Below are 13,299 nucleotides of genomic sequence, written 5' to 3' on the forward strand. Positions count from 1 at the left end.
AGTTCTGAGACAATGGGAATAATGTCTCTTGCTCTTCGGGAAGAAAATCTGCTGTGGTCCTTTGAAGCAATTACTGTGGTCCTTTGAAGTAACTTTGGGTAGAGCCTGTAGGATCTGTTGATGTGATACATAGTGTATAGATAAAATACCTATTTACCTTTCTAAAGCCTCTTTTTCTCCAACTGACTGCTCTGATTGCTACTTGAACGCTGCATTTTGCAGTGCCTATGTAAATCACCAGTCTCTTTTTGGATGGCGTTTAATAGTAGGTAGTGTCAATACGTTGACATTCTCAGTTTGCGCATTGCTGTCTGCTTCAGCAGTGGTGTTCTCCCTATACAAGTTCCATTGCTATCATTTGTGTGTGCATGTGTTATTTTTTTTTCAGTTATATGTTAAAGCTTTGAATGTCAATGGAATGCATGAATGTTTGACTGGTTAAGGTTAACATTGATGGGAAAAATACCCAACTACCTTCTTTTTCTCTTAAAAAATAAAACACAAAACCCAGCCAACCCAAAACCAACAAAACCCCTTGCAGTCCCTAAGAAGATATTTAGTTCTTATACCACCTGTGAATATTGGACAATACTCTTCTTTAATTTAACCAAATCTGTCTGCTTACACTGTGGATAGTGGTGTTTTAAACTAAGTTCATCAATAAGAACTTGGAAATTAATTTGTTAAACTTTGGAAGATGTGTGTTTGAATTGAAGTCTTTCTTGGTAGTGATTTTCAGCAGTAGATATAAACTGAAAGTGTCACTTTCTGACATTCTAATACTTTAATTTGGAGATTCCTCCAAACCCTTTGAATTCTTCTGTTTCTGAGCATGTGTTTTCACAGTAATAAAAGTTTCGCCAGCCTATAGTCTATTTTAACTGAAGTCAATTAACTTTACAAATATTTTGACATTCTATGAAGACCCTAAAGGGTTTTTGGATCTTCCTTCATTCACTTATCAGAATGATACTTTTTTAAAAAATACATATAATACCCTTCTTTGAACAGCCATGTATATCTTGAGTTACTTTCATTAACTGAGTAACTTATCCTGCATTTTTGTAAAAGGAACTGCAATTGAACTATAAATATATCAAAATGCCACAGAATTCAGGGCTACAACTCAAAAATGCTGATCAGTTTGTAAAATCTAAATCAGCCCCTCCATGAAACCTAGGGAAGGACCTCTGTGGTAGCAGAAAAATTTCCAGAAATTCACCACAGTCTTTCTCTAAGTTGCAGTTTGTGCTGATGTTGCCAGACAGCTAAGAAGAGATGGGAAAAGCAGGAAATTTTTTTTTATTTAATCACTGTGCTGATTTGGAAAAGCCACTTAACAATGGAAAATATTTTTATATTTTAAATCATGAACAGAAAACTATGAAGTACACGGTAGATTGTGATTGCATTAAATTGGATCGTCTTCATTACTAATGAAGAAAATTCTTCATTTTGGAATCTGATGGTCAGAAATCCTACCTCCTGGATTTTTTTTATTTTTTATTTTTAATATCCAGACTAGGTTATCTGCTGTTTTCAGTACCATTTGTTGAGGTACTGGCCACTTGACTGCTATACTTGAGAGCAATAGATACAGCTTTTAAAGTACCATCTTTCTGTTTTCCTATCTTGAAAAGCTTTTTCTGCATTCTTGCCTTCAAAAGATCTTTGACAATATTGATGGGCAGTGCTTATCTTTTTCCTTGAAGATGCTCAAATTCCATTGTAGAATACCCAATTTTTTCATCTATCTGGATCAGTAAAAAAGTGCTTCTTAAGAGTGATCTTGCAGTTTTAGCCCTTGCATCCTCTTTGTGAAAAAGTTCTTAGGTCCCTTAATCTTTTGTAGAACTTGTAAATCAGGAAGACTTCAGGTAACCTGTGGAGATGAGTACTTGGATGAAAGTCTGAATGCTCATTTCTAAATGAGAAGGTGATGAGGTTATGAAAAGCACGTAGATGAGCTAGGTAGCAGTTGTATTCAGGTGAAGGTCTCTACTCATCTGTCATATAACTGAAGTACAAATACATGAGTCATTTTGTCTTTTGACTCCTAGTTGATCATAAAATCAGCACATTTCTCTTATGAGACTGGCCAATTAAATATACCTGTTTTTCCTGCAGCGTAGAGCATTTTGTTACTTCGTACTGTTGGGCTTTTAGGGTTTGACTACAGTGACTTGTTCTACCCAAGTCTGTCCTTTAAAACTAATACCATACCTTTGGTTTTACAAAGTATTTATTGCTATTTTATGAGTAAAGGAGATATAACAATTTAGTGGTTTTGTTTTAGTTTTTAAATAAAGGTTTCTGCTATATTCTAGTACCAGTTGAAAGATGGATGACGATGACTTTGGAGGATTTGAGGTATGTTATTTGAATGATTTAATTTTGAAATTTAACTATTTTCAACTACTTTTATAAGAATTTATAGCATTTTGTAAAATATATAACAATAATTTTTTCGTGTTTCTAGGCAGCAGAGAGTTATGAGTGTGGAAATGGTGAAAATCAGACTACATCCCCTGCTATTGCTTGGGCAGCATTTCCTACAGGTATTGATAAAATCACTATAAAAATTCTTAATAATGTATTGCTGTCCTTCTGTATTTGCTGTAAATATTAGTACCCAGGAGGGTGTATACACACGATAAAAGAATGGGCAGCAGTGAATACCTAGCATAAGAATGTTCCTGAGTAATTATTTTCAGAGGCTGCACTTCTCAAAGTTAAACTTTCTTGAGGAATGAAAGAGAAGTACAGTTTATGCAGTTCAAAGGCTGATTGGCATCTCATGGGAAGAAGAAACGGAGCTTCTTCACTCAAAGGATATTCTTTCTTTTGAGTGTGGAAGGTCTGTTGCAAATGATGGGAAATACGAAAAATAAACTTAAATAGGACTTGAACATGTTGCTTCCTCCATTAGATTTCTTTGACTGTGATAAAGTCTTTTAGTTGCTCTCGGGGGGGAATGATCTTTTTTACTTAAGCAGTTTTTAAAGTTAAAGGATGTGTAATTTATTTTCTATCTCAAGCAGAAGCTGAAACATTTATAGAGCTACATTTGTTAGTTTATATAAATGCCTGGTGCCTGTCTGGATTTTAAGAAATTAATAAAAGCTCATTGATAGTGGATAAATATACAAATCAGTAGAACTAAAAGATTAAGGAGGTGTTACTGATTGGCAATTGATTCTGTTGAGGGAGTTTAGTCTAGATTTCACTGCTTTCACAAAAAGAAACATCACTTTAGCAACATTAGGAAAAAAAAAAAAACCACCCAACCCACATTTTATTCTTTGGTCAGGAACTAAAGATTTCTGCCTGTTGTTATATTATTGTGCTGTGAATAAATTATGCCAACTTGTGGTTTAACCCCAGCCGGCAACTAAGCACCACACAGCTGCTCGCTCACTGCCCCCCCGTGGGATGGTGGAGAGAATCAGAAGAGTGAGAAAACTCTTGGGTTGAGATAAAGACAGTTTAATAGGTAAAGCAAAAGCCATGTGCACAAGCAAAGCAAAACAAGGAATTCATTCACTGCTTCCCATCGGCAGGCAGGTGTTCAGCCATCTCCAGGAAGGCAGGGCTCCATCACGCATAACAGTTACTTGGGAAGACAAACTCCATCACTCTGAATATCCCCCCCTTCCTTCTTCTTCCCCCAGCTTTATATGCTGAGCATGACGTCATATGGTGTGGAATATCCCTTTGGTCAGCTGGGGTCAGCTGTCCCGGCTGTGTCCCCTCCCAGCTTCTTGTGCACCCCCAGCCTAGTCGCTGGTGGGGTGGTGTGAGAAGCAGAAAAGGCCTTGACTCTGTGTAAGCACTGCTCAGCAGTAATGAAAACATCCCTGTGTTATCAACACTGTTTTCAGCACAAATCCAAAACACAGCCCCGTACTAGCTACTATGAAGAAAATTAACTCTACCCCAGCCAAAACCAGCAGACAACTAATTATAGTTTTAAAAATAAGACAGGGATTTGTCTCAATATGACCTCTCCATAAATCATCATCTTCAAATATTTTTATTTATTTATTTCTGGCACTACTGGCTTTCATCCATCACAGTATAATTTAAAGGAAAACAAATAATAAGAAAACTATATTTTCCCAAATAACTTTATTATTCATCTTGTTGCTTTGACTGTTCTTCATAAATACTGCTTGAATTCATTAGCATATTTGAATGTGTTTAATTAAATTAGACACGGCACAGCTATATTGGATTTATCCCATGAAGTCTAATTTAAATCCAATAAGGTGTGTAGAATTTAAATGAGTCGTAAGTAACACGGAACTTTTTTGTATGATTTGTAAGTGATACAGAAGTCTTAGGGTAGGTTATACCAAGGTATTTTAAGTATTTCAAAATTAAAGAAAAACCCTTGCATTCAGAATATTTTATTACTGTAAAATTGTCACATGACTTTTTCATGCAAATGTTGCTGTGAATAAATTAACTTATCGCAAGAGGCAAGATTTTAATAGGATCAATCAAAATGCTTGTTAGGCAGACTTGTAAGTTAATGTTTTTAGTAAGAGAAATAACTGAATTGTCTGCCCAATGTTATTTATATATAAGTTGTTCTTGTCTTACCCTAGAAATTTGTCAGTCAGTAAGGTTTGCTGAAAAATGTCAGAAATTCAAATGTATTATGGTGCTATTGAGATTATTTTGATAAATTTGGAGTGTGATACCATTATATACACCCAGGATTCGGTGAATTTTATAGAGGATGAGTACGTTATTAATCTCATCAATTTCCTGCATATCTGATGTTTAAGATATAAAAAGTTATAAAACAAAACACTGAAACCTGTTGCAGTATTTCTCAGTGTGCAAGAAGAAATCGGAAATTATTTCTAAGGCCCCAGTGTTGATCAGTGAGCAATTTTGCCCTTGAAATTTGTCTTTGGCTTCTTGCTATTTTTTTGAATGTTGATTTAACTTTTTCAGTAGACTTACAGTATGATAAAATGTTTATTGGTATGTGCAAATAGTCTTTTCTATGCAGTGCTTCAAATCAGAAAATGTTTATTAATTGTGGTTGCTGGTTCAGAAAGGGAGAAAAATAAGAATTTGTACAGCAGAAATATTATACCATTTTTTTCTCCTTCCACCAGGACAATTACCAGAGAGTATGCACCTCTTTCTGTTAGGCTTCTCTAGCAGTGTCATCTAATAGGAAAACACTGGTTTTATTCTAAATGGTAAAAGTGAGAACAAATTTATTTTTTTCTCTCTCATGGTTGCAAGTTTGAATTAGAATCCATCATACCGTGTGCTGTATAAACATGGAAATAGAAAGTAGGGCTGGTCTGAAGACCTTAGCTCTGTGAGAAAGTATGCATTATGAATATGAAGGAATGAGCAAGTAGTGAAAGAAAAATAACGTGCATTTGTGCAGTCCTGTTACCTACATGTCTTTGCTACTACTGTTAGCAAAGTCCGAAGAACCGCCTGTTGTATTGGGTCTATTCCTTCTGATTGTTGAACTGAGTTAGAAACAAGTAGTCCTTACTTAGTGTCATTATATAGGTAATGGATTTTCTTTCTTCTCTCCAGACTTAATATGGGGAAGTACTAAAAAGAATCACTACTGTATGCTCAATGTCTGGGCTTTGGAGAAATGTGAGGGAACTACTCAAACATCAGTGGTTTCTTAGCTTGGATTCAGTAAATGTACTGGTACAGTTGAAAAAGAGGAAAATCTATTTTAAAAAAAAAAAGCAAAACACTTTGGGAACAAAAAGTTGTTCTTCGGAAAGATGACATCTCTCTAAGAACAGTAATGGAGTACTAAGTCCTATGTTTAAGCCTCAGACTTAAATACTGTTCAGAACTGAAAACAAAAATTTAAGTTTTTAAGAACTCTAAAATAAATTATGGAATATTCTAGTGCCTTATCACTAGTCCACCTGGTTCCCAGAAGGGATTCAAAGAAGCTGACTATATTAATTATTATGGCTGGCCAGAAAACTCATCATCTTTTCTTGATTTGTTATTGTAAGACACTTTTCAGGGGGTTTTGCTCTTTGGATTCATAAACTAACTTTTTTGAGGAAAAAAATGTAGTAGTTATGCTGTTCTCAAATAATTTCATTTATTGAACATTAATATTAATATTTAAACTGAGCTATTTTTTTAATACAGTGGCCAAATCTAACTGTGAATGTGGTGTTATTAACTTCAGAGATGTTAGTGGGGGTAACTTGATACACTTTTTTATTTAAGAAAGTAACTCTCAAGTATTTTAGACTCTAGAATGCTCCTTGCAACTGAGACGCAAGATACTTCAATGAAAGAAATAAGTATTTGTAAGTCAGTTTTGCTTTGTTTCTTCTTTAGAAGCTTAGCGGTAGAAACACATTGTTATGCAACTTAATAAAAATAAAGATTTAAGAGTGTTTTTAGTTTGCAATTCAGTAAGTGTGTACGGGACTATTGAAGTGCCTACTTTTTTTGGTTGGTTGTTTTTTTTCTTCCTGAAGAAGAGATGCGCAAACTGTCAATTTTCTTGCACTTCTGCAGGTGCCAGGTTGTGTACCTTTATGCCTGTAAGGAGGATCTTGACATTTAGTACTGTGTTTGCATGTCAACAGATACTGGTGTTATCTCTGCTTTTCTAAGGTTATAAATAATGTGTCTGTTGCTTTTAGTGAAGAGTAGGAACAGGATCTGGGTCTCTACATGATGTGTCAGTGTTTCATTTTGGCAGGAATTCTCTGGACATCAGAAGGAGCTCATGTAATGGAGCAGATGGAAAAACCAAGCAGATCTTCACCAAAGAAGGACTGTTTTGGCTGAGGTGGAGCCTCATGAATCTATCTGCTGTGGATTGTTCTAAGTAAAACAAAAGTTGTTTAAAAAAAAAAAAAAGACAAAACAGGGTGAGAGATGCTTTTTCAGTGAAATTAAGATAGAATTCCCATCTGGGAATGGGTTGGAAGTGCAGGTGTTTCTAATACAAGCTGTGCAGATTCAGAATGATTTTGTTCACAAGTGTTAGGTGAGACCAGATTCATGGTAGTGTTAATTGTGGATGAGGTAGAGATTTTTTTTTTTTAGCTTCATTTTGTGAGGAAATGAGGCTTCTGCTATTGCTTTCAGTCCCTGTTCTCCTATTATAGATTTTGAATATTTTGCTTAGTATTAGTGAAATCATTTATAGTCTCAGTTATTTACACTTCTCCTTTTTTTTAAATCAGGCTCTGAGTAGTGATAGAACTTGACCTGGTGCTTCACCAGAGAAAAGGAAGGTTGGATCCATTCGCTGTAGATTCGATAGAAGCTGTCTCATGTTGAAACTCATTTGGAGATTTAGAAGAGCTACAGCCTATAGCTACCATATAGGACCATGGGAGACGATGGAAGTAAAAGAAGTAGGGGACAAGAACACGACTGTATAGAAGTTAGCACTAACGTGTAAAAATCTTAATTTCAGTGTTTTACATGACCTAGGTGACCTCCATTTGTTTAATGGACATGTAATCAGTTCAGTCCATGAGCTGGAGAGCTGTTCAGATGCCCAAAAGCTGAATTCAGCTTTTAGGGTGAGCTCGAGTATCTTCTTTTAGTCAATACAATTGATGGACACAGTCTCTGCTGACTGTAATGCTCGCATAGCCATGTAGGTTTACATGTCTTAATGTGGAGCCATCTCGCATTCCCAACTTTCGTTGGTTTGCCTGCTTACGGTGTAACACTTTAATTTTCTTTGATCCTTTGGCCACGTACATTAGAAAAATTGTTAGTCTTTATATGTGGCCTCCAGTCTGTATTGATCCAAGGTTTTTTTACTTATTAATTTTTGACTGAAACATTATTTGTGTACTTCCTGGAGCAAAGGTGCATCAGAAGAGCTCTATTTATTTGTTTATTTATTAAGTTCTTTTGGGAATCTTTTCTATACTTTGTGTCATGTCAGTATGCTTACTTTCTATAAGAAGACCTGGAGGTAGCATGTATAATTTTGAAGCTCTTGATTTACCTTTTGGTTTAATTTGGCTAAGTTTTGTGTTTGGTCTCATTGTAAGAATTCTCAATGCCTACTTGAATAACAGAACATCCTCCAAATTACCGGAGAAGATTTTTCTCCTTGTCCTAATATTCTTTCATTAACAATGCAGATGGACTGTATGTATGCAAAGCCTATTTTTCATGTTTCAACTGAGAATTCAGTATTTCTGATGGTCTTGTTTGCAGCTTTGAAAGAACAGATGCTTTGAAGTCTATATAATATGAGATGGGGTGATCTGTACTAGTGTGCAGACATTTAAGCAGACATCTGCATGGCTTGAAGGGTGCTGTCTTCAGCTGTTGTTTCAGTTGTTTCTCTTCATAATAAATTTTGGTTTTCTGCAGAAAACGAACATCTTGACTTGGAGGGGTGGTGTGGTGGAGGGGTGGGAAATAGTAGTAGGAAACTAATATATCCCTAAGGAGATTGGAGGGAACTGGTTTCATTCCTTGCCATGATTGGACAGGGTTCAAAGTCTTTGTTGATAATGGTATACAGCCTCATTTAACTCTGGAATGGTCTCTTTTCATTTGCTAACATTTCCATTACCTGGGGTATGCTGCTTTGAAAATGAGTCATACAACTTTTCAGATTTGACTGTGTAGAATTTACAAATGGTTAAAAGATTGTCTTGTTGCATGTTTATTAGATTACGTACCACCTCCTCTCTTGTTTCCTTACCGTTGCCAAACTGCTTTAAAAGACAGTCATATTGACTGAATATTTTGGCAGTTTTCTGGAAACCAATTTCTTAAACAAACAAACAAACAAAAACAAAACAAAACAAAAAACCCCACCAAACCAGAACTGATGGGAATGAGCTCTCAGTTTTCTTACATTGTGTAGTCATTGAATACTGAAAGATTTGTTTCTGAGGTTCAACTAAATGGTTGCAGTGTTGTAAACTTTTGGTAGCTGTATATAAGTTTTACTTAAATAAGAAGTTAGGAAATAAAATTAGTATTTTCATATGGCCGTAGATTTAAGATGCTGTAATAGTGTATGTAATTACTTATTTTCTAGAATAGTTTGGCTTTGGAAGAATACAATGTGGGGAAGAGCTTTCTGCTGTGAACTATAGGAAATCATCTTGAAAGCACATCAAAGTGGTTTTTCTTCCTCTCTATATGTTAATGTACTGCTGTAAACTGGTATGTGTAGAGAAGCAGCCAAGTGTTTCCTATTGATAGTGTTTCCACTGACAATGATAGGTTACTTTTATTAGGTGTTTGCTACTTATATATTTTAGGATGCATTTGACATATTCTGTTGTGTGCTAGTTTGCTGTGTATTGGCAAAAGTAAATTGGTTGATGTCTGTAAATACAATAATTTTCAGTTTATCTTTTCCTAAGCTGCTTATTCAGCATTATGCAGGCTGTAGATCCCTGTGTTCTAGCTCTGACGTTACAGTTGACAGAAATTCCTGCCTTGTAGAATACAGTTTCCTGTCTCTTATAGTTGTGCTTGAGCAACCATATGTAGGGGTGGGATTTAAGCAGATCACTGAAATTTGGACACACAAAAGCAGTCTTAAACTTTCTATCTGAATGTTACTTTTTAACTGAAAATGTTCAGTGATACAGTTTATAGTGTATACAGTATAATTTAAAGGGTCATTGAATTGTATCATCGAAGACATGGGTAGTTGAGGATGGAAACTTAGTTCTTGTTTCTTGGGTTTATTCTTAATAGCTGAAATGTACATGTAGGAGAACTGTGCTGCAAGTAGTTTGCAATGTTCTACAAAAGTATGTCAAAGAATTATTATATGGTCTTTTTTTCTCAGATCCCTGCTCACATATCATCTCTTAATTGCTGGATATAAATAACATCCAATTAGTAAATGTTACTCATGTTTATTTTTTCAGTGGTATATTTCTATATACCACTCATGGATTGTTGATTTAACAGTTCATATTCATCCACTTGGTTTTGTTTTCAGAATTTCTGATCCCCCAGTGATTTTAATAATTGTTTGAGCTTCATTACTAGGATAGAGGTACCGAATTTTTCTTGCGTGAGCAAGATTGCGGGCTGTTACTGATCTCTGCTTCTATTAACAAACTGCATGGTTTTTGTCAGTTCTTACATACAAACCTATGATAGAATATTCTTAATATTGGGAAGTCAACAGTTCAGAAACTACCAGATTTTTTTTAACTACAGTTCTGGCAATAGCTTATATCTGCATCTTATTTCAACCTTCTTCAGCACATGACTTTTGATATACCTGTAATGGAGTACATACTGCTTTTCCAGTCCAGTCAGGTAGTTTTATCAGAGGCAAGTTTTTGTTTCAGGGGTTCTGAAACTGTTCTATTATGATAACTAAGGCATGGTAAGCAGGAATGATTGAGGGGTCGTCTTCATAAGCGAATTTTGAGCTGAACTAAAATGCTAATGCAATTTCACCAGTATATACACAAGAGGAATGAATTAAGAGAGCTTGAATTACAGACATAGCACATGTAATTGTAGGAAAGTCTCATTTATGAATCTTTAACATTGCTGAAAGTGAAAAGAAGGTTTTGTAAAAAAGGTGTTTGAATGATAACTTGGAAAATTGCCGCCTTTTCTTGTCTTCTGCAAGGTCATGTATTTAGTTGAATAATTTTAAACCATAGTGTTCAGAGGTGGTCACCAGTTGTTGCTCCTCGTTTCCTAGGCTTTCTTTTGACAACTTAGGAGGTGGGGGTTTTGTTTCTGTTTTTTCTTGCCCCTCAAAATGCTAAGCGTTCATTACTATAACTGAAATAACTGAAAGCTCAATTTGATTGTAGAAGGTTCCACATAAAACTTTATTATCTGAAAAATGAAGTCTTATGTCTAGCATTGGATACCCTAAAATATGTTAATATCTTAAGCTTTAATCTCTGTGAGTCTCCATTCCTCATCTGTATTCAGACTCAGTTTCTTTTTTTTTTACTTTTGTGATAATTTATTTATGTGGGAACTATGCCTACACTGTGGTGATCATCACCAAAGGATGAATGCTAACACCACAAGGATCAGTGTCATGCTAGGTTTTTCCTTGTGAGTTGACAGTTTTAGTCAGAGAAACAGCCTGTCTGCTCAGTCAGAATTGCCTGGTACATTATTTTAGTTGGCTTTCCATCTGTTGGAAATTGATTTCAAACTGAAATTCAGGGTATTAAGTGATAGCATAAAACTGAGACTTTACTGTTTTCTTAGAAGCAAAAAGGTCATCTTCTCTGTCATCTGTCATTTGAACTAACAGAGTAGGTAATGGTTATAGGAAACTGTCTTTGTAAGCAGACATTTGGAAGGGTAGGAGAGAGATGAATAGAATTCTTCGGTGGGTTTCACAGATGTCTTATGGAACATAAAGGAAGCCTTGAAAGTCCCAATTCCAATTCTGGAGAACTGTTAAAGATGCAATTGTGTCCCAGTCCTGTTTTATTTTGTCCTGGTTACCTAGAAACTGGTTCCTGTTCTGTTTGCTGAAGTACTGTCCTCTAGGCTTTTCTTCCAAGCTTCCATTTTTATGCTCAGCTGTTGGTTTTTTTTTTTTTCCCCCCACATGTCCAAATCTACTGTTGCTGCAGTTAGCATCCTGATATTTTTCTTTCTCGTAGTCTATTTTCTTTCTTCTTTTTGTTAGATGAGGTTTGCATGTTCCTCTATATTAGCCTGAATCCCAGAACTGGGAGGTAAAGGAGATGGGACACAGAGTGCCTGGATTCAAGGATTAGTGTGTCCTTTTGAATGCCTTTAGGCCAACGTATACACTTGTTTGCACTATGTATGCATACTTGTGCAGTATTAAACAGTGGTATTGAGAGACTGAGCCTTGCTCCGGGATAGTGGCATCTTTTACATTTTACCAGATTTGTAACGATAATGTGAGCTGCTTGTTCTAAAGCAATTGGATATACTTTTTTGTCTACTGCAAAGGCATGCATGTAGCTGACCATATCAAAGTTTGCAGGACTTTGCTGTTAAATTAAAAGTGTATGCAAAGCTTTCTCTTCTCCTTTCTTTTCATTTAGTTTATGTCGGAATCTTTCGTAAAAGTGCTCAAGTTTCTGTTGTGCCGGGTTGGTAATGATGATCCACTGTTCAGCATTTCTATGGCATAACTGGAAATTGCTATGGAAGAGGTGTCTCTCCAGAATTAATTACACTTAACTTTTATTAGCTAGAGAGTTATTTACTTTGTTATCTTTTGATCTCTTATAAAATGTAAAACTGCCTTTATCACGTGTCTGGGTAAGCTGTTTGTATATGTCTTCTAAGACAGTTGAGGATTTTTTTATCATTAAAATTTATAAAACTTAGGAAACTGTAAGTACGGTTTTATGGTTAACTTAAATTGATTAAAGATCATGCTGAAGCTGAAAGGTTATGTGAGTGGAAAGAGACAAAAGTTAAAACTGCTGCTTTTGATGGCAGTTGTCTTGTGAAAGCTCTGTGTAAGTTACAAGTCTAAATTTAGTGTGACTACAATTTTGAATATCCTTAAGTTGATAGTACTCAAAAATACAGGAATTTCTATGGAATTATTCTTCAGTGCAATTAGATTGTTAGAGGTATATAACCTTACATTAGTATGACTATACTTGTTGCTACTGTGATGGGTTTTGCTAGGTATAGATTTCAGAAACAGAAGTAATTTTTGAATGCTTCTTCATATTGTGTGTGAATTTTCTGTTTTATTTCTTGCATTAGTATCTGAAGTCCATATATCTCCCGATGTTCTTCTGGAGCATTCTATGCCTTCTTCCTGCCTGGTTCCTTCTGACTCATTCACTTTATCAACCGATAACGCGGCAACAGCTATTCAAACAGCCAACAATGTTATAAACCCAGCTGTTCTTGAAGAACAGGTAAAACCACAATTTTTGTGTTTCAGTATGGGAACTTGATGTATTGAATGTCTTAGCTTTGTACCTTTTCCGTGCAAATTTAGATTGAATTGCCTTTTAAGAGCAAAAGGTGGTCCTTGGATTTCTGTGATACAGACTTTGAAGTAAAATAATTTTTAAATTATGTTTAAATCCTATAACTGGGATACACCATACTACTTTGGTATGGTCTGCAAGAGAGGTGAGTGTGTTAAAGAGCTTTTAAAAGTTAAAGGCATGCTGATAATGCTAGGCATGAAAGTAGGAAACAATAGCAGGAAGGTTCTCTAAAAAAAAATGTTATTGTTAAAGCTGTAAAGATTATGGCTGTACATATATGTCATACTTGTATGTTTTCTCAAGTGGCTTTAGAATTAGAGAATTAACGTTTAATTTTTACTTA

At 35.4% G+C, this 13,299-nt stretch overlaps 1 protein-coding gene across 6 annotated transcripts in view; it reads left to right on the forward strand.

Annotated features, from left to right (window-relative positions):
• Positions 1-13,299, forward strand: part of CCDC91 (coiled-coil domain containing 91) — a 165,617-nt gene that overhangs the window by 27,893 nt on the left and 124,425 nt on the right. For 5 of the 6 annotated variants that reach the window (XM_076344980.1, XM_076345026.1, XM_076345001.1 and 2 more), the window contains exons 2-4: positions 2,328-2,370; positions 2,480-2,558; positions 12,721-12,878. In XM_076344980.1, coding sequence (XP_076201095.1) covers positions 2,341-2,370; positions 2,480-2,558; positions 12,721-12,878 — 267 coding nt within the window. In that variant the 5' untranslated portion in view covers positions 2,328-2,340. The remainder of the gene's footprint in view (positions 1-2,327; positions 2,371-2,479; positions 2,559-12,720; positions 12,879-13,299) is intronic. The other variant, XM_076345018.1, reaches the window with a different exon arrangement.

This window comes from Aptenodytes patagonicus, chromosome 1, assembly GCF_965638725.1.
Source record: "Aptenodytes patagonicus chromosome 1, bAptPat1.pri.cur, whole genome shotgun sequence".
Lineage (NCBI taxonomy): Eukaryota > Metazoa > Chordata > Aves > Sphenisciformes > Spheniscidae > Aptenodytes > Aptenodytes patagonicus.